Here is a 20,853-nt window from a genome sequence, read left to right as displayed (position 1 = left end):
CAGATTAAGAGGAAAGCTTAAAAAAAGTCACGAAGGTTGGAAAACTGAGTCTTTGTGTGGAGAATAGAACATGGTCTATTTAATGTCCATGTAGTTTAATGTCAGAGTGCCTAAAGGGGACTAAAGCTAGAAATGAGAGTAACAGTGGGATTGTGGAAGGCTTTGCATGTTTGAGAAGTTTGAGCTTTATCTTGTAATGAGAAAATCATATAAAAGTTTTAAGTGAAAATCCAATAAGATTTTTGTTTTTGTGCATTCCAGCCAGGCTGCAACATAGCTGATGGGTATGGTGGGGAGGAGGGCTTTGAGAATAGGAAGCTGGGAGATAGGGAGCCCAGTTGGTTAGGATGCCATTGCACCAGAACAAATGAAGAATGCTTAAAGCCAGAATAGGAACATGTAAGTGAGAATGGGGAGGCATATATGGCTACTGGACATTGCTGAGGCGTGACCAGGAACCTTCATTTATATTTGTGTTTGTAATGATAATGTAGGAAATAAAAGCACAATAATCTCTACTCTAAGTCAAGGCATTAGTGATTGATTTAATTATCTAATGTTCAAATTTTAGTGAAACTTATTGTTGGTTTTGCCCACTGATTCTCTTTATGTAGTCTTCATAGAGAGACTCCCAAAGCAGGCATGTTTGGTGCTAACTTCATCACCTTCCGCTGCACTGTGTTCACTCTACTTTGCGTTCTGGGACTGGAGAACTATCACACCTGGCTTTCTCTCCTCTTCTGCCTTATGTACATCACTGCAGTATTGGGAAATGGAGCCCTTGACCTTGTTGTCTTCAGTGAACGCACCCTCCATGAACGCATGTATGTCTTCCTCTCCATGTTGGCTGGCACTGACATCCTGCTGTCTACCACCACCATTCTCAAGGCCCTGGCTATATTTTGGTTTCATGCTGGGGAGATTGCGTCTGATGCCTGCATCACTCAGGTGTTTTTCATCCATTCTGCCTTTGTGGCTGAGTTAGGTATCCTGTTGGCCATGGCATTTGACTGCTGTGTGGCCGTTTGTGCTCCCTTGAGATACACAGCCATCTTAACTCCTATGGAAATTGGAAAAATGACTGACAATCTGGGGATGAAGCATTGGGACTATTTTCCCTATCATATTATGGCTAAAGAGGCTGCCATACTTTCAAACTAATATCATCCCCCACACATATGTTCACAAGCACATTGGAGTGGCCAGATTGGCCTGTGCTGACATCATTGTCAGTATCTGGTATGGCTTCTCCTTGCCAATGGCATCAGTTTTGGAAGATGTTGCACTCATTGGAATTTCCTACACTTTGATTCTCCAAGCTGTGTTTAGACTTCCTTCCCTGGATGCCTGGCACAAGGCTCTCAATATATGTGGTTCCTACATTGGAGTCATTCTCCTCTTTTTATCCCATCCTGTTTTAATTTCTTGACCCATTAGTTTGGCAAGAATATCCCCACCATGTCTACATCCTTCTGGCAAATCTCTGTGTGTTAATTCCTCACCCCCCACCATCCTTAATCCCATCATCTATGGAGCAAAAACCAAGCAAATCAGGGACAGGTATGGTTCACATGTTATCTGTTGTGGGGAGGTCTTGAGAAAGGTCATGTTTCTTTCACAATTTTCTCTTATCAGCAGGAGAAGAAAGAACTTAGCAACCTAGTTCTCAAGTGTAGGCACCTTAGTTTGCTGAAGCAGAAAGTACATAGTTTTGGAATAAAATGTGTCTGGATTCAAATCCTAGCTCCCTTATCTCCTGATTTTTCACCATAGTTAGGTTCTCACCTTTTGGAAATTTAGTCCTAACCTATAAAATGGAACCAACTGTACCTATGCTGTAATGGTTTTGTAAGGACTAAAATTTATAAACTACTTGGTACATTGCTTAGCACTTAGTGGGCTCTCGATATTAGCCATAATTCTAACTTGGAAGTTTATTACCAGAGGAGGATGTTTTAGATTTGATATATGTGAGATATCCAGTATTTCTGGAGGCTGGATGTGGAATCTAAAAAAACCAAACTCATAGAAATAGTACAGTAGTGTTAACCAGGCATGGGGGGTGGTTAATGGGGAGATGCTGGTCAAAGGGTACAAACTTCTAGTTATAAGAAAATAAGTTCTGGGGATCTAATGCACAACATGGCAATTACAGCTCATTATACTGTATTATATACTTGAAAGTTGCTAATAGAGTAGATCTTAATGTTCTCACCACTAAAAAGAAATGATAATTATGTGAATTATGGGATGTAATAGAGGTGTTAGCTAACACTGTGGTGGCAATCATTCTGTATTATATAAGTATATAAATCAACACATTGTACATCTCAAGCTTAAACAGTGTTATATGTCAATTATATCTGAATAAAGCTGGGGAGAATAACACTTGAGGGAGAGCCATTAGTGGTTTTCTCTGTAGCCTGGAAATACAGTTTCTGAGTGTTATATTTAGAAATTTTGTCCACTGGGGAGTGACTGCCTAAAAATTTTGAAGAAGGATCTCTTTGGTTCAGTTGAAGTCATATGTTTACTCATAGTCCAAAGTGTTGGGAGGAAGGAGTGGTGGTGCCTCCTTGTCAACCATATGAGTAGGGAGGACATTTTTCAGAAAAGCAGTTACTGAAAGCAGTCAGCTACTGTTATGTGGCAGATGAGAGGCAGAAAGGCAAAGGATCCAAATTTCTTGATTTATTTATTTAAGTGTATTTATGTGTTTACTGTCTATATTCCCTTTTAGACTGTAAACAGTATGGGGGCGAGGTCATGTCTTCGTTGTTTACTATTTCTTCTACAGCATCTCACACTCAATCCAAGAGCCTCTGCCATTCTTTTTTATTTTTACCCTTTTTTAAAAAAAGTAAACTCTGCATGCAACATGGGGCTCTAACTCACAACCTCAAGATCAAGAGTCACATGCTCTACCAAAAGAACCAGCCAGGCACCCCAAAAGTCCTATCAGTCTTTCACCAAAGCATGTAAAATAGTAAATAGGAGAGAAAGAAATAGAAGAGAAGAGAGAGAAATATCTTATTGAAGATATTTTATAGTTTTCTTTTTAAATAAATATTATTTCATGAGCATTTCTCCTTGTAATTATAAATTCTTTTTAAAAAGATATGTATTTATTTATTTATGAGAGAGAGAGAGAGAGAGACATAGAAAACAAAAAGCAAAATGGCACATATAAATCCAAACATATAAACAGTAACATCAAATGTGCAGGTACTGAACACTGCGATTGAAAGTACTCTTAAAAGTACAGTTTGAAATGTAAAAAGTAAAAATATAAGCTATACAAACAAAATTCATAAGTATTTGAGTGACTATATTATAGTCAGATAAAACAAACTTTAAAACAAGTATTTCTAGAGTTATTTAATAATGCTAGAGGGACCAATACCTTAGAAAGTACATTATCTATAAATGTTTGGCACCTATCCATATAGCCCCAAGTGTTTGAAGCAAAATCTTACATAATTGATTCTTAAACCATGTTTTAGTTATTTTCTTAGCTATTACCTTATATACTTTATGTCTTTTTTTAAAATTTATTTTTATTTATTTTCAGCATAACAGTATTCATTGTTTTTGTACCACACCCAGTGCTCCATGCAATTCGTGTCCTCTCTAATAACCACCACCTTGTTCCCCCAACCTCCCACCCCCCCCCCCACTTAAAACCCCTCAGGTTGTTTTTCAGAGTCCATAGTCTCTCATGGTTCACCTCCCCTTCCAATTTCCCTCAATTCCCTTCTCATAACTCCCCATGTCCACCATGCTATTTGTTATGCTCCACTAATAAGTGAAACCATATGATAATTGACGCTCTCTGCTTGACTTATTTCACTCAGCATAATCTCCTCCAGTCCCGTCCCTGTTGCTACAAAAGTTGGGTATCCATCCTTTCTGATGGAGGCACAATACTCCATAGTGTGTATGGACCACATCTTCCTTATCCATTCATCCGTTGAAGGGCATCTTGGTTCTTTCCATAGTTTGGTGACCATGGCCATTGTTGCTATAAACATTGGGGTACAGATGGCCCTTCTTTTCACTACATCTGTATCTTTGGGTAAATACCCAGTAGTGCAATTGCAGGGTCATAGGGAAGTTCTATTTTTAATTTCTTGAGGAATCTCCACACTGTTCTCCAAAGAGGCTGCACCAACTTGCATTCTCACCAACAGTGTAAGAGGGTCCCCTTTCTCCACATCCCCTCCAACACATGTTGTTTCCTGTCTTGCTAATTTTGGCCATTCTAACTGGTGTAAGGTGATATTTCAATGTGGTTTTGATTTGAATCTCCCTGATGGCTAGTGATGATGAATATTTTTCATGTGTCTGATAGCCATTTGTATGTCTTCACTGGAGAAGTGTCTGTTCATATCTTCTGCCCATTTCTTGATATGATTATCTGTTTTGTGTGTGTTGAGTTTGAGGAGTTCTTTATAGACCCTGGATATCAACCTTTTGTCTGTACTGGCATTTGCAAATATCTTCTCTCATTCTGTGGGTTGCCTCTTTGTTTTCTTGACTGTTTCTATTTCTTTCTTTTTTTTTAAAAAAATAATTAATTTATTTTCAGAAAAACAGTATTCATTATTTATTCACCACACCCAGTTCTCCATGCAATCTGTGCCCTCTATAATACCCACCACCTGGTACCCCAACCTCCCACTACCCCCGCCACTTCAGACCCCTCAGATTGTTTTTCAGAGTCCATAGTCTCTCATGATTCACCTCCCCTTCCAATATACCCCAACTACCTTCTCCTCTCTAACACCCCTTGTCCTCCATGCTATTTGTTATGCTCCACAAATAAGTGAAACCATATAATTGACTCTCTCTTATTGACTTATTTCACTCAGCATAATCTCCTCCAGTCCCGTCCCTGTTGCTACAAAAGTTGGGTATTCATCCTTTCTGATGGAGGCATAATACTCCATAGTGTATATGGACTACATCTTCCTTATCCATTCATCCGTTGAAGGGCATCTTGGTTCTTTCCATAGTTTGGAGACCGTGGCCATTGCTGCTATAAACATTAGGGTACAGATGGCCCTTCTTTTCACGAAATCTGTATCTTTGGGGTAAATACCCAGGAGTGCAATTGCAGGGTCATAGGGAAGTTATATGTTTAATTTCTTGAGGAATCTCCACACTGTTCTCCAAAGAGGCTGCACCAACTTGCATTCCCACTAACAGTGTAAGAGGGTTCCCCTTTCTCCACATCCTCTCCAACACATGTTGTTTCCTGTTTTGTTAATTTTGGCCATTCTAACTGGTGTAAGGTGATATCTCAATGTGGTTTTAATTTGAATCTCCCTGAGGGCTAGTGATGATGAACATTTTTTCATGTGTCTGATAGCCATTTGTATGTCTTGATCGGAGAAGTGTCTGTCCATATCTTCTGCCCATTTTTTGATATGTTTGTCTGTTTCATGTGTGTTCAGTTTGAGGATTTCATTATAGATCCTGGATATCAACCTTTTGTCTGTACTGTTATTTGCAAATATCTTCTCCCATTCCATGGGTTGTCTCTCTGTTTTTTTGAGTGTTTCCTTTGCTGTGCAGAAGCTTTTGATTTTGATGAAGTCCAAAAAGTTTATTTTCACTTTTGTTTCCTTTGCCTTTGAAGACATATCTTGAAAGAAGTTGCTGTGGCTGATATTGAAGAGATTACTGCCTATGTTCTCCACTAGGATTCCGATGGATTCCTGTCTCACGTTGAGGTCTTTTATCTATTTTGAGTAGATCTTTGTGTATGGTGTAAGAGAATGGTCGAGTTTCATTCTTCTACATATAGCTGTCCAGTTTTCCCAGCACCATTTATTGAAGAGACTGTCTTTTTTCCACTGTATATTTTTTCCTCTTTTGTCGAAGATTAATTGACCATAGAGTTGAGGGTCCATATCTGGGCTCTCTACTCGGTTCCACTGATGCCAGTACCATGCTGTCTTGGTGATCACAGCTTTGTAGTAAAGCTTGAAATCAGGTAGCGTGATGCCCCCAGTTTTATTTTTGTTTTTCAACATTTCCTTAGCAATTCGGGGTCTCTTCCAATTCCATACAAATTTTAGGATTATTTGCTCCAGCTCCTTGAAGAATACCGGTGGAATTTTGATCGGAATGGCATTAAAAGTATATATTGCTCTAGGCAGTATAGACATTTTAATGTTTATTCTTCCGATCCAAGAGCATGGAATGGTCTTCCATCTTTTTGTGTCTTCTTCAATTTCTTTTATGAGTGTTCTGTAGTTCCTTGAGTACAGATCCTTTACCTCTTTGGTTAGGTTTATTCCCAGGTATCTTATAGTTCTTGGTGCTATAGTATATGGAATCGATTCTCTAATTTCCATTTCTGTATTTTCATTGTTAGTGTATAAGAAAGCCACTGATTTCTGCACATTGACTTTGTATCCTGTCACGTTGCTGAATTGCTGTATGAGTTCTAGTAGTTTGGGGGTGGAGTCTTTTGGGTTTTCCATATAAAGAATCATGTCATCTGCAAAGAGAGAGAGTTTGACTTCTTCATTACCAATTTGGATACCTTTTATTTCTCTTTGTTGTCTGATTGCTGTGTCTAGGACTTCTAATACTATGTTGAACAAGAGTGGTGAGAGTGGGCATCCTAGTCTTGTTCCTGATCTCAATGGGAAGGCTGCAAGCTTTTTTCCATTGAGGATCATATTTGCTGTGGGTCTTTCATAGATAGATTTGATGAAGTTCAGGAATGTTCCCTCTATCCCTTTACTTTGAAGCGTTTTAATCAGGAACGGATGCTAGATTTTGTCAAATGCTTTTTCTGCATCAATTGAGAGGACCATGTGGTTCTTCTCTCTTCTCATATTAATTTGTTGTATCACATTGATTGATTTGCGAATGTTGAACCATCCTTGTAGCCCAGGGATGAATCCCACCTGATCATGGTGGATAATCTTTTTAATGTGCTGTTGGATCCTGTTGGCTAGGATCTTGTTGAGAATATTAGCATCCATATTCATCAGTGATACTGGTCTAAAATTCTCCTTTTTGGTAGGGTCTTTGCCTGATTTGGCCATCAGGGTAATGCTGGCTTCATAGAAAGAGTCAGGATGTTTTCCTTCTGCTTCAATTTTTTGAAACAGCTTCAGGAGAATAGGTGTTATTTCTTCTTTGAAAGTTTGGTAGAATTCCCCAGGGAATCCGTCAGGTCCTGGGCTCTTGTTTTTTGGGAGGTTTTTGATCACTGCTTCAGTCTCGTTATTAGATATCGGTCTGTTCAGGTTGTCGATTTCTTCCTGGTTCAATTTTGGGAGTTTATAGTTTTCCAGGAATGCATTCATTTCATCTAGGTTGCTTAGCTTATTGGCATATAACTGTTGATAATAACTTCTGATGATTGTTTCCACTTCCTTGGTGTTAGTTGTGATCTCTCCCTTTTCATTCATAATTTTATGAATTTGGGCTTTCTCTCTTTTCTTTTGGATTAGTGTGGCCAATGGTGTATCGATCTTATTGATTCTTTCAAAAAACCAACTTCTAGTTTAATTGATACGTTCTACTGTATCTCTGGTTTCTACCGCATTGATCTCAACTCTAATCTTGATGATTTCCCTTCTTATGTGTGGAGTTGGTTTGATTTGTTGTTGATTCTCCAGTTCTTTAAGGTGTAGAGACAGCTGTTGTGTTCTGGATTTTTCAATTTTTTTTGAGGGAGGCTTGGATGGCTATGTATTTCCCCCTTAGGACCACCTTTGCTGTATCCCATAGGTTTTGGATCGAAGTATCTTCATTGTCATTGGTTTCCATGAATTGTTTCAGTTCTTTTTTGATCTCCTGGTTGATCTAAGCATTCTTAAGCAAGGTGATCTTTAGCTTCCAGGTGTTTGAGTTCCTTCTGGACTTTTCCTTTGATTGAGCTCCAGTTTCAAAGCATTGTGATCTGAGAATATGCAGGGAATAATCTCAGTCTTTTGGTATCAGTTGAGTCCTGATTTGTGACCCTGTATTTGGTCTATTCTGGAGAAGGTTCCGTGTGCACTTGAGAAGAATGAGTATTCTGTTGTTTTAGAGTGGAATGTTCTGTATTTATCTATGAGGCCCATCTGGTCGAATGTGTCATTCAATGCTCTTGTTTCTTTATTGATTTTCTGCTTCGATGATGTCTATTTCTGAGAGAGGCATGTTAAGATCTCCTACGATTAGTGTATTCATATCAATATGACTCTTTATCTTGACTAACAGTTTTCTTATATAATTGGCTGCTCCCATATTGGGGGCATAGATATTTACAATTGTTAGATCATCTTGGTGGATAGTTCCTTTAAGGATTATGTAGTATCCTTCTGTATCTCAGACTTCAGTCTTTAGTTTAATTTATCTGGTATGAGAATTGCTACCCCAGTCTTCTTTTGAGGCCCACTGGCATGATAAATGCTTCTCCATTCCTTCACTTTCAGTCTGGGTGTATCTTTAGGTTCAAAATGCGTCTCTTGTAGACAACGTATGGATGGGTCCTGTCGTTTTATCCAATCTGCAACCCTGTGCCATTTTATGGGCGCATTTAGGCCATTTACATTGAGAGTGATTATTGATAGATACGTTTTTATTGACATCGTGTTACCTTTGAAGTCTTTCTTTCTGTAGATTGTCTCTATATTTCTGTTTAATGCTATTCTTAGGCTTTTCCATATTTTATAGACCCCCCCTTAATAATTCCTGCAGTGCTGGCTTGGTGGTTGCATAGTCTTTTAAGCCTTGCCGGTCTTGGAAATTCTTTATCTCTCCATCCATTTTGAATGTCAGTCTTGTTGGATAAAGTATTCTTGGCTGCATGTTCTCATTTAATGCCCTGAATATATCTTGCCAGCCCTTTCTGGCTTGTCAGGTCTCTGTGGACAGGACTGACGTTATTCTGATGGACTTTCCTCTGTAAGTAAGGAGCCTCTTTGTCCTAGTGGCTTTCAAGAGATTATACCTACAATTATGATTCCTCAATTTGACTATCAGGTGTCTTGATGTTTTTTTGGAATCTATAATCTTGGGTGGAGACCGTTCAGTCTCTAAGTACATGAACACTGGTTCCATTCACGAGATTGGGAAAATTTTCATGAAGAACTTGTTCCACTCTATCTTCTAGACTTCTTTCTTTCTCCTCCCCTTCAGGGATTCCAAAAATTCTGATGTTGGAACGTTTCATGGCATCATTTATTTCCCTGATTCTGTTTTTATGGTTTCTAAGCTGTTTGTTCCAGGCTTCCTCCTGATCCTTTCTCTCTATCTGTTTGTCCTCCAGATCACTAATTCTATCTTCTGTCTCAGTTACCCTAGCTTTGAGAAAATTTAGATTAGATTGGAACTCATTGAGAGCCTGGTGTACCTCAGCCCTGGTAGCTTTTAGCTCTGCCCTAACATTGTGAACATCATGTTTGGTTGCTTTCAGCTCGGCCCTAATCAATTCGGTTTGGTCATCCATGGCTTTCTCCAACCTAGCTATTGCCTGGATAATTGTTAGCCTGAATTCTCTTTCCGACATATTGTCTATGTTGATAGCCATTAGCTCTGTTGCAGAACGTTCATCCTCTGTATTTTTCTTCTGTTGGGCATTCCTTCTCCTAGTAATTTTGATGAGAGATGACTGAACAGATGTAGCTGGATGTATCGACCATGGTGCAGTCCGGGTGCACCCTGGAACACTTTTCAGCAATCAGGATTCCCCACCCAAATGAGAGAAAAAAGAAAAAAAAAAAAAGAGAGAGAGATAGGAAATAAAAGGAAGATGAAAGAGAAGGTTCAGCCCAAATGGGCCCCAAGGTAAGATTTATGAGGTATACAAACAAAAACAGAGAAACAAAAAGACTGTTAAAATATATAACAAGAGAAAAAAAATATATATGCAAATAAAGGAAGAACCTCGTCGTAAAGAACCCCAAATGTAAGATTTATATACAAACAGGACAAACACAGAAACACAGAAACACTGGTGGAAGAAAAAGATGGGAGAGTGGTTATAAATTTCAGTGTGGGTAAGGAAGTTTGTTTTGATCCTTCCTGGATGTATCTTGATATCTTTGTTAAAGGACTCAACTTCCTAGGATAAAGGGGGATTAAAAATTGGTTTACCTATAGGGATAGTATTGATTGGCGAAAGGGGATTACTTTGAAGTTTAACTCTGTATGAATATTAGAAAATAAAAATAAAAAAGGAATAAACTAGACTGAACTAAACTAAAATTAAAAAATATAAAAAAAATAGAAATGCAAAAGAATAACACAGGTGTATGTATCAAAAAGTTTAGGTTAGAAGGTTATTATGGAATTTGATGTACTGGACAGCTTGCTGTGATAGTAAATAGGTTAAAAAATTATCTATATTAAAAAAATGAACCAGAATTGTGGGAACAAATTAAAAATAAAAGTTGTCCTATGAAGTAGTGGTGTTGGTTCTCTTGTAGTCTTTTTTTTTTTTTTTTTTCTTTCCTGGTTGGTTTTCTGGGGTAGGGGCCTGCCACGTGGGTTTTTCAGTCAATGATGTTCCCTGAGTTAAGTCCTCCAGTCCTCCTCAAAAGGGTGGGCTCTAAGGAAACAGGTTTTTTCAGGCTTTGGTTCTCTGGAGGTTCTTATGTTTGTTTACCTTTTTTTTCCCCCCCTCTCGCCTTGACCGCTTTTGATGGTTTTTGTAGGTTTAGAGGAAAGCAAATTGCACCTTGACCTCCCTATCAGAGAGAAGCCTCAGTCTGTTCTTCTGTGGGTGTTGCAGAGCCCATATAAATTTCCCCTTGACCACTGGCAGTGCAGGTTCTGAGTCACTGTCCCTGGGGACGCAGGATCTTCTGCTTGTACCCAAAACCACGGCAGCAGTGGCTGTCTGGGAACTCCAGACCACCAGAGAGTTTCCAAGCAGCAATTGCACACTGAGATTTTCCTTCTGGCCCAGGCTGGGAGTGCCTGGTATTTCTGGGTCTAAGAATGCCTGGCTTGCATGCACCTCTTTCGGGGGAGTCTGTGGGTTGCGTGCGCATCTCAGGCTCTGAGAATGGGGCACAGGTCCGAAAGCACCAGGCTGGGCCTTTGCACACCTCTCTCAGGGGAGAGTTTGGGGCTTGTGTTTTAGGCTCTGAAACAATGGCGCATATTAAAGAGCGCCGGCTGGGCCTTTGTACCTCTCTCAGGGGAGGATGAGGGGCGTGCACATCTCAGGCTCTATAGCAGGGCTCCTGCGTTCTGCCCTCCGGTATGGCTTCCATCCCCTCACAGGAGCCAGAACCCACACAATCTCGGTTGCGCTGGCAGCTCAGGGACCAAGACTTGGTTTCTCCACCAAACTCTCTCAGGCTCAGTGCCAGGGGAGGCTGTCCTGGGACCGGGGACTTAAGCCCCTGTCCCTAGCCGCCCTGATTCCCACAATATCCCCCCCGCTATCCTTTGCTCTTTGGAGTGCTTTCAACCAGTCTCCAAGTTAATGCTGGTCCCAGACGCAGGGCACTCTCACTAGTGTTAGGGATATTACTTTCCAACTGGTCACCTCTGGTGGCTCCCTCCCCCTTTTGTTTATCTTCCGATATCAGTCGCCGTTCCTATTCTGCTTTACCTGCCCACTGGCGTCTTCTGCCCCTGTAGAGATCCAGACGTGTATAATTCTGATCTCAGGCTGATTTCATGGGTGAATGGAGTTCTTTGGTAGGCACTCAGCTCACTTTAGGGTACAAGTTGAAAAGGCACCTCCTCCTACTTCCCCGCCATCTTGTCCCACCCCCCCCACTTTATATCTTTATACTCTTTTTTATCATAATTTATATGAATAAAAACTTGATTCCGATAAAATATAAGAACTTTGTTTTAATATATCTACATTACTTCCTCCTTTGTTTTCACTATTGCATAAATATTCTATCTGTATGTGTTACAAACCCACCAACAGAGTGTTGTTGTTATTGCTCTTATAGTCTTATCTTTTAAAGAACTTTTGAGAGAAAAAAATAAAATATATTTTATACAGTCATTATATTTACCTACATATTTAACGTTCTTATTTTCTCCATTTCTTCCTATGTTTTCAACATACTGTTTGGTGTTACTTACTTTCCTCTGTATTTTCTTTAGTATTTCCTATAAGGCAAGTCGTCTGGCAATGAATTTTCTCAGTCTTTTTTTTTTTCTGTCTATGATAGTGTTTATTTGCCTTTATGTTTTGAGGGCTAATTTTTCTGGATATAGAATTCTTGGTTTACACCAAGAATGGTCAGAACTTGGGATATGTCATGTTATTCTCTTCTGGCCTCTAGGAGTCATCAGTTGTAATGTGTGTTTGCTTGTGATGAGTTACTTTTCTCTTGCTGGTTTCAAGATTTTTCTCTTTGTCTTTAGTAGGATGACTCTTATGTGTGTAGATTAAGGAGATATAGGTCTCTAATTGGGACTCTGATGTTCTTTGATATGTAGATTATTGTTTTTTCATAAATTGTTCCTACCAATATTTCTTTAATACATTTTTCTGCCCCATCCTTGCTTTCTCTTCTTCTTCTGAGAATTGTATTATGTCTATGTTGGTATATTTGTTGTATCACAGGTCTCTGAGTCTCTGTTCATTTTTTTTTCTCTTTGTACTTCAGATTGTATACTTTCCTTTGATTTATCTTCAAGTTCACTGGGTTTGTTTGTTTTGTTTTGTTTTTCTTTCCTGCCCTCTCAGATCTGCTGTTGAGCCTGTCAATGAGCTGTTCCTTCTATCCCAGTTATCATACTTTTCAACTCCAGAAATTCCATTTGATTAATATGTATAGTTTCTATCTCTTTATTGAGATTCTCTGTTTGTACAGTCACTGTCCTCATATTTTTCTCTAATTCTTTAAGTGTGGTTCCCTTTTATTGTTTGAACATGTTTATAATGGCTGCTCTGAATCCTGTTTTCTTTTTTTTTTCCAATTTATTTATTTTCAGAAAAACATTATTCATTATTTTTTCACCACACCCAGTGCTCCATGCAAGCCGTGCCCTCTATAATACCCACCACCTGGTACCCCAACCTCCCACCACCCCGCCACTTCAAACCCCTCAGATTGTTTTTCAGAGTCCATAGTCTCTCATGGTTCATCTCCCCTTCCAATTTACCCAAAAGCACATACCCTCCCCAATGTCCATAACCCTACCCCCCTTCTCCCAACCCCCCTCCCCCCAGCAACCCACAGTGAGATTAAGAGTCACTTATGGTTTGTCTCCCTCCCTATCCCAACCTGAATGTTTATAGCAGCAATGTCCACAATAGCCAAACTATGGAAAGAACCTAGATGTCCATCAACAGATGAATGGATCAAGAAGATGTGGTATATATACACAATGGAATACTATGCAGCCATCAAAAGAAACGAAATCTTGCCATTTGCGACAACATGGATGGAACTAGAGCGTATCATGCTTAGCGAAATAAGTCAAGCGGAGAAAGACAAATATCATATGATCTCCCTGATATGAGGAAGTGGTGATGCAACATGGGGGCTTAAGTGGGTAGGAGAAGAATCCATGAATCCTGTTTTCGAGAAACACAGTATCTAGGTCTGCTGAGAGTCAGTTTTGATGACTGCTGCCTCCCCCCACGCCCATAGGTCATACTTTCTTCTTTCTCTACATGTCTCCTGCTTAAAAAAGAACTTTTTAAAACTAGGCATTTTAAGTATCTTTTCTGATTCTCCCCCAAACCCACATAAGTGTTGTTGCTATTTTGTTTGTTTTGAGTGGCTTTTCCTGGCATCTCTCTCATAGCTTTCACCTGACTTCTCTCCTCAGATATTTTTAAACTTAACATTTTACTGTTAAGCCTGGAATTTAATGGGTTTCCCTGTGTCTGCGTAGCTTAGTGGGCTACCAGTGATTTACCAGATTTTGTGTCTAAATACCTTGAGCTAGTAAGAGTTGTCTCTTCTGCTGTGGATCTGTGTTCAGCTTGGGAAGCACATCCAAAGTTCAGGCAGTTTTCAGGTCTGCCCCTGCTTTAATTTTCCTTTGTTTTTTTTTAAGTGTCTTCTCATGTGTACTCAGCTTCTGGACAGGTTAGGATGTGTGGAGAGTTTGGGTTCTCCTTGTTTTCCCTTGAATGTCTGTACAACCTTCAAGTCAGCTGGACATGTGTGAAGAGCTTATTAAACCCTCTAAATTTCTCTCACCTTTGGCCAGTCTCCCAGTCTGGGGCTAAATCCAACCAGAACATCATCCTCTGGCTAGGATGACTGCAGGGTTTTCCCATTCAACACTGGATATGAATTTTCCACTCTTCATTCCAAATCAAGTCAGCCCCTTCCAGTAGTGAAGCTATTGATTTTATGTCCAGTCTTCCTCTTGGTCATACTGACCAAGCTGGCTTTGGAGGAGGTTAGACGGGAGCCACCCCAGGCAAGAGCAACAGAGTCATGTCCCTTCTAGCTGACATTCAGCAACTGTTCAATAAATTTTGTCTCTCAGTTTGTCGTTGGTGTTCAGAACCATGATATGAGTATTTCTGATAATTATTTCTAATTTTAAAGAAGAAGATTTATGACCTCTCCAAACCATTTTGTACTGTCTAAAAATTCCTTTGTGGTAAGATGAACACATTTCCTCAGTATTATGTTTGGCCAAGCATTCTCCATACTCAGACTTCCAAATTGACAACCCTTTAGCTAGTTACATGCTTAGTCTTATGACAAATACTCTTCCCATAGAGTTGGAAAGACTAAGTCAGTAAGAGTCCCACCCTCAGCCATGTGGGGACCTGTGAGCATACTACTACCTTTAGGGATTCCAGATAAAATATAGGTCACCAAGTTAAGTTTGAATTTCAAATAAACAATGACTAATTTTTTTTCCAATTTATTTATTTTCAGAAAAACAGTATTCATTATTTATTCACCACACCCAGTGCTCCATGCAAGCTGTGCCCTCTATAATACCCACCACCTGGTACCCCAATCTCCCAACCCCCCCGCCACTTCAAACCCCTCAAATTGTTTTTCAGAGTCCATAGTCTCTCATGGTTCACCTCCCCTTCCAATTTACCCAAAAGCACATACCCTCCCCAATGTCCATAACCCTACCCCCCTTCTCCTAACCCCCCTCCCCACAGCAACCCACAGTTTGTTTCATGAGATTAATAGTCACTTATGGTTTGTCTCCCTCCCTATCCCATCTTGTTTCATGGATTCTTCTCCTACGCACTTAAGCCCCCATGTTGCATCACCACTTCCTCATATCAGGGAGATCATATGATAGTTGAACAATGACTAATTTTTTTAAGTATGAATAGATACCAAATATTGCATGACACATACTTTTACTAAAAAATTATTTGCTATTTATCTGAAAATAAAACAACTGACATTCTGTATCTTTATTTGCTGAAACTGGCAACTATCCCTTATCCATTTGGATTTTGATACTGGTCCTAGGACATTGGTTTTACTTCCTCCCAGTACTCTCTCTCTCTCTCTTTCTTTCTCACTCTCTTCTCTTCTGGTGAGATTTCTCTTTATATGATCTTTGATGCAGAGAAGATCTAGAGTCTGTTGGGATCATCATCCACTCTTTGGGAAAAATCACATTATATTAAAATCCAAAATGAAAGGTTATGGAGTCAGGTAATCTCATTACTTTTCTTCCAGAAAGCTTCTTTGGCTCCTCCATATATAGTGAGAGAGATCAAGCTTTGTCAAACCGCAAAATAGTTTATGTGACATTCTTCCATATACAACTAATTTTTATTGTAGTGATTTCTAGAAGAAGGAAAATCTGCTGCCTTTAGTGTTAGACAAACATCTGGCAACATTAAAAAAATAGAAACTTATTGTACATGCTACTGTTTTACTCTTTTGAGTATACAAAAGAGTATACTTTACTCTTTTGAAGTATACAATTCAGTGGTTTTTAGTATATTCATAGAAATGTGCAACTATCACCATTACGTAATTCCAGAACACTTTCATCCCCACAAAATAAATGTTATCCTTTAGTAGTCATCGCCATTCCTCCACAGTCAACATCCCCAGCCTCTGACAAACACTAATCTACTTTCTGTCTCTATGGATTTGCCTATTACACACAATTCCTATAAATAAAATTATACAATATATGATCTGTTAAGTCTGGCTTCTTTCAATTAACATAATGTTTTAAAGGTTCATTCACATTGTAGCATGTGTCAGTACTTCATTCCTTTTTTGTTTTGTTTTGTTTTTAACTTCATTCCTTTTTATTGTTGGATAATATTCCAAAATATGGATATACCTCATTTTATTTGTTCATTCATCAGCTGATGCATGTTTGAGTTATTTCCATGATTGTAACTTTTAAATGTAAATTGCTTCCATTAAAAACGATGTGGGTAGTTCTACTTAGTCAGGAACTACCTCTCATATTTATTTTGTTGACAACATTTTTATTTCTAGACAGTCTGAATTTTTGTTCATGTGTTAGCTAAAAAAATGATATTTCCTAATGAGAGAGGGAAATTGGACTGCAACTTGGGTCTGTTGGTTTTCAAAACCTGTGCTCTTTTGTAATATGACATATCACATTCTTCAAGTTTGTGTCATTTTTGGGACACATTCTTATCTAACCCAAACACCCTCTGGAAGCCTACTCTGAGTTCCTGGGCCCTAAGAGCATATACCATGGGGTTGAGAGCTGGAGGGATGACAATGTTGAGCACATTTAGAAGAACAGGGAAGATGGGAACTGCTTTTCCTGCCAGATGGGCTATAGACACTACGACAATGGTTGTGTAGAAGAAGAGGATTAGGATGAGATGAGAACTGCAGGTGCTCAGAGCCTTGACTATTGCCTCAGTGGAGTTCAGCCTCAGCACGGAGCGAAAGATCAGAACATAGGAAATAAAGACTAGAACCATGTCACTTCCACCAAGGACCCATGCCAAAGCCAACTGATAAAACCTATTAATGGTAATGTCATCACAGGCCAAACCAGTGACCCCTGGGTTGGAGCACATGCAGTGCTCAATTTCATTCTTGGAGCAGTAGTGTCTCTGGGCAGCCAGTATAGGCACTGGGATGGTCAACAGCACATTCCTAAGCACCATGAACACTGTGGCTTTTACCACAAAAGCTTCAGTAACTATGGAGGAGTACTGAAGTGGGTGGCAGATGGCTACATATCTATCCACAGCCATGCAGAGGAAGATGCCTGACTCCATGCTAATAAAGCAGTGAACAGCATAAATTTGAGTAAAGCACTCGGGGAGGGTAATGGCCTTGACATCAAACCAGAAGATGGCCAGAATCTTGGGCATGATGGTAGTAGCCAAGCCAATGTCCACTATAGCCAGGATACTAAGGAACAGATACATGGGCTGATGGAGGTTATGCTCATGGTGAACAGTGATCACAATGAGAGTGTTGGCACCAAGAGCTAAGAAGTATATCAGAGCCAGTGGCAGGGAGAGCCAGTGCTGCCATTCGTGAATACCTGGGAGCCCCATCAGAATGAAGTTAGACACTTGAAATCTTGAGCTGTTGGGTGCATTCTGGGAGATATCCATATCTTGTGGAATCTGAATTGGTAGTGTCTGCCTGTAGATCCAGGGAAACAAAAAGGAAGCTTGGTTAAGTGTCCAGCTGAGATTCAGATTTAATTTAAAAATATAAGATTCACTTATAGTCCCTTTCAAGATAATACACTATGTCCCTTGTCTGTGGAAAATGTTCAGAAGAGAGTAACAGAGATGGCCAACATGAACTCTAAGAGGAAGATACAGAAGAAGGAAAGTCAGAGGGGAATCATTTACAGGCTTCATGTCACTCAGTGGCATTTTTCTACCTGGAGCAAGAGGGTATAGACAAAGTGGGAGACACAGTCATGAATATTCTGATTTCTCAGGAGTTAAACTAAGGACAGAATAGATACAGCCCTTCCTGGAGGTCTTCCAAGGAAGAACAAGAAATCAAAACAGGAATTATCATAACGGTTTTGTTTTGAATAGGGTTTAGATGTTTTCAAAAAAAATCCTTTGAAAGAGGACTTTTTCAAATTTGAGGAAATTGAAGTTCACAGAAGTTAAGTGATTTATTTGAGGCTAAAGTTTTAAATGATAAATGCACTGGAACTAAAAATCCTAGTATTCTGTATTTAGCTACTATGCAAATTTTGTTAAACTATTCCTGATGGCTTAGTAAAAATGGTTCTTTTAAGGTATAACCCCTCTTCCCTTTTTGATTATAAAAGTTAAATTGAAAACAAATTAAAACCTAATTTTTCAATTTATTGATTTTTAAATACAAGATATATAAGATGATTAAATTAGTAACAACTTTCCTAGCACTTCCAGATTTTAGTAGGACTTTTCCAAGAGCATTGTTTTAAAAAGTGGATAATGCCATGTATTTCCTTAAATGAATTTTAATTCATTTACTAGATTTAATATTCATAATTTCTGTATATATTTTGACATTTAAATATTTAGATAATTATACTTAAGTGAAATCAGTGTTTACCATAATAACTTTTTGTAACAGTACCTCCCCATTTGTGAGGTCTTTATTTTTATTCAAATCTTGCTTGGCTGTAGAACATTTTAAAGTTATTTTAACAGCAAGGGAAAATGGGCAGTAAATCTTGAGTGAATAAGAAAATCATCTTCAGAATTTTGATTATTATTCTCATTGCTCTTTTTTCCTGTTTTTAATGGTTCATTACAAAAATGTAACTCATTTATCTTGAATAGATTTTGATCTATAATGGGAAGAATATATTTATATTGTTTTATTTTTCTTCAAATAGCAAAACAGTTCTTTTAGTTTCTTTTCCCATCGACTACTAACTCCTCCTTTTGTTTGCAGTAAGTTTTTATATTTTTTCTGTTTCACTTTTCTATCTGTGCATTGTGGTATTACCATAGTGAGCAAAACTTCTCTAGATTTATAAGAGATTTTGAGATGGAAATGCTGGGGTTTGGAGTGAATTGTCAAGAAAGGATTTCTGAGACATCTTTGGTGCAAAAGTGTTGTTTTATTAAAGCACAGGGACAGGACCTATGGGCAGGAAGAGCTGCACTGGAGTTGTGAGGGGTGGCAGATTATATTCAAGTTGGGAGGGGGATGAGGGATAGTGTAAGTCTCTGAATTTTAGAAGTGAGGTTTCTAGGACCTTGAGGGGCTAGCTATTGTTAGGAAAAGGTGATTTATTACTGTCTAATAAAATCTTAGTTATGGGACCCTTCAGATGTATATCAGTGGGCCATATGCTTGGAGGATGATTGCCAGCATGTATCTTGAAGGACAGGAGAAGTTTCCAAAGGAATTTTTTTTCTGGTTGTCAAATGATCCTTTATTAAAATATTTTCCTTTGTATGAACCATGAGAGACTATAGACTCTGAAAAACAATCTGAGGGGTTTGAAGTGGCGGGGGGGTGGTAGGTTGGGGTACCAGGTGGTGGGTATCATAGAGGGCACGGCTTGCATGGAGCACTGGGTGTGGTGAAAAAATAATGAATACTGTTTTTCTGAAAATAAATAAATTGGAAAAAAAAATATTTTCCTTTGTAGTTTTTCACTAGCCAGGCATTCCACGGCACCACTCTGATGCCATCTAGGATGTCATGAGGGTCATGGCCATCAACATGGCAGCCCATAGACTGGGCAGTCCCCGGAATCTCTTTAATGGTTCCAGAGAATTCTCTGGCTAAAAATCAGTGCCGTATCTGCCAGGCAATACTGACAATATCATCAAAAGTGGTATTTCCACTGTGCTTACTGTTTTTCTGCTTCATTCTATCTCTTGATGATTCCTTGAGGGCTTTGATAATTAGGACAGAGGCAGAAGGTACTGCTTCAGTCTGGGCTTGTCTATTCTGAATGGTCAGTTTTACTGTCATCCTCAGACACTTCCAGTCACTAGGAGGGATGTCATCACCAACGCTTTTTGAAAACAGACCCAGGAAGTTGATCTTCAGGGCCAGAGAGATGTGGCATCAACTTTGCCACCGGTGAACATCTGAAATATGACTTTGATCTCATTGGGGTTGAATGTGGGTGGCATGGTTGAGGCAGCTGGTGTCTGATAAACCAGGATTCAGGATGACTGAAGTCAATTGTACCTCTGCCTACTCTGAGCCAAAAGACCAAAGTTCAAAGGAGTTTTGTTGTTTTTTTTTTTTTAAAGATTTTATTTATTTATTTGACAGACAGAGATCACAAGCAGGCAGAGAGGCAGGCAGAGAGAGAGAGAGAGGAGGAAGCGGGCTCTCTGCTGAGCAGAGAGCCCGATGCGGGGCTCGATCCCAGGACCCTGAGATCAGGACCTGAGCCGAAGGCAGCGGCTTAACCCACTGAGCCAGCCAGGTGCCCTCAAAGGAGTTTTTATATGTAATAGTAGACTTACAGGATCCTGGAGGTTGGGATGATGTTAAGGTAAGATTGTCTTTTGCCCTTGGCAATGTGTTAACATCAAGGCAGTTGAGTTCCTAGACAAAGGTCACTCTGCCTGTCTTAAGGACTTGTCAATGGGCTGTAAGTTGTAGGGAATTCAATTTTTTTCTTTTGCCTTTGTTCCCCACATCAATTTGACATATAATAGATCTTTTATTCACTCAATATTTTACATTTAAAATTTTAAAACTCTTACGTTTAGCCTGCTAGCAACACTGTAAATTCTTTTGTTGGTTTAAAAAAAAAAACAATTTAATTTTGATCCTATAAAATATGAAAACTAATTTATGAACTAACACATTCTATATCTTGACTATTGTAAATAATGCTGAAATAAACATGGAGTATATATGTATATATTTTTTGAATCAGTGTTTTTATTTTCCTGGATAAATACCCGAAGTATTTGTAAAATGAAGTATTTATAAAACACAAAAGCCAGCACCATTCTCAAAGTAGAAT

At 39.0% G+C, this 20,853-nt stretch overlaps 1 protein-coding gene and 2 pseudogenes across 1 annotated transcript; 1 reads left to right on the top strand and 2 right to left on the bottom strand.

Moving 5' to 3' along the window:
• Window positions 1-642: 642 nt before the first annotated feature.
• On the top strand, window positions 643-1,598 carry LOC122913558 (annotated as a pseudogene).
• A 14,942-nt stretch (window positions 1,599-16,540) lies between these two features.
• Window positions 16,541-17,506, bottom strand: LOC122914244 (olfactory receptor 688-like). Its single transcript, XM_044260874.1, has one exon. It carries the CDS (start codon window positions 17,504-17,506, stop codon window positions 16,541-16,543), a length of 966 nt encoding a protein of 321 aa, XP_044116809.1.
• A 164-nt stretch (window positions 17,507-17,670) lies between these two features.
• LOC122913557 lies at window positions 17,671-20,044 on the bottom strand (annotated as a pseudogene).
• Window positions 20,045-20,853: the final 809 nt, after the last annotated feature.

Source organism: Neovison vison, chromosome 7, assembly GCF_020171115.1.
Source record: "Neovison vison isolate M4711 chromosome 7, ASM_NN_V1, whole genome shotgun sequence".
Classification (NCBI taxonomy): domain Eukaryota; kingdom Metazoa; phylum Chordata; class Mammalia; order Carnivora; family Mustelidae; genus Neogale; species Neogale vison.
The sequence above is the reverse complement of the archived record's forward strand: the minus strand, read 5'-3'. Positions and strand labels throughout refer to the sequence as shown.

Excerpts from the sequence above, each read along its gene's own strand:
- LOC122914244 (XM_044260874.1), bottom strand. The coding sequence starts at position 17,506 with ATGGATATCTCCCAGAATGCACCCAACAGCTCAAGATTTCAAGTGTCT.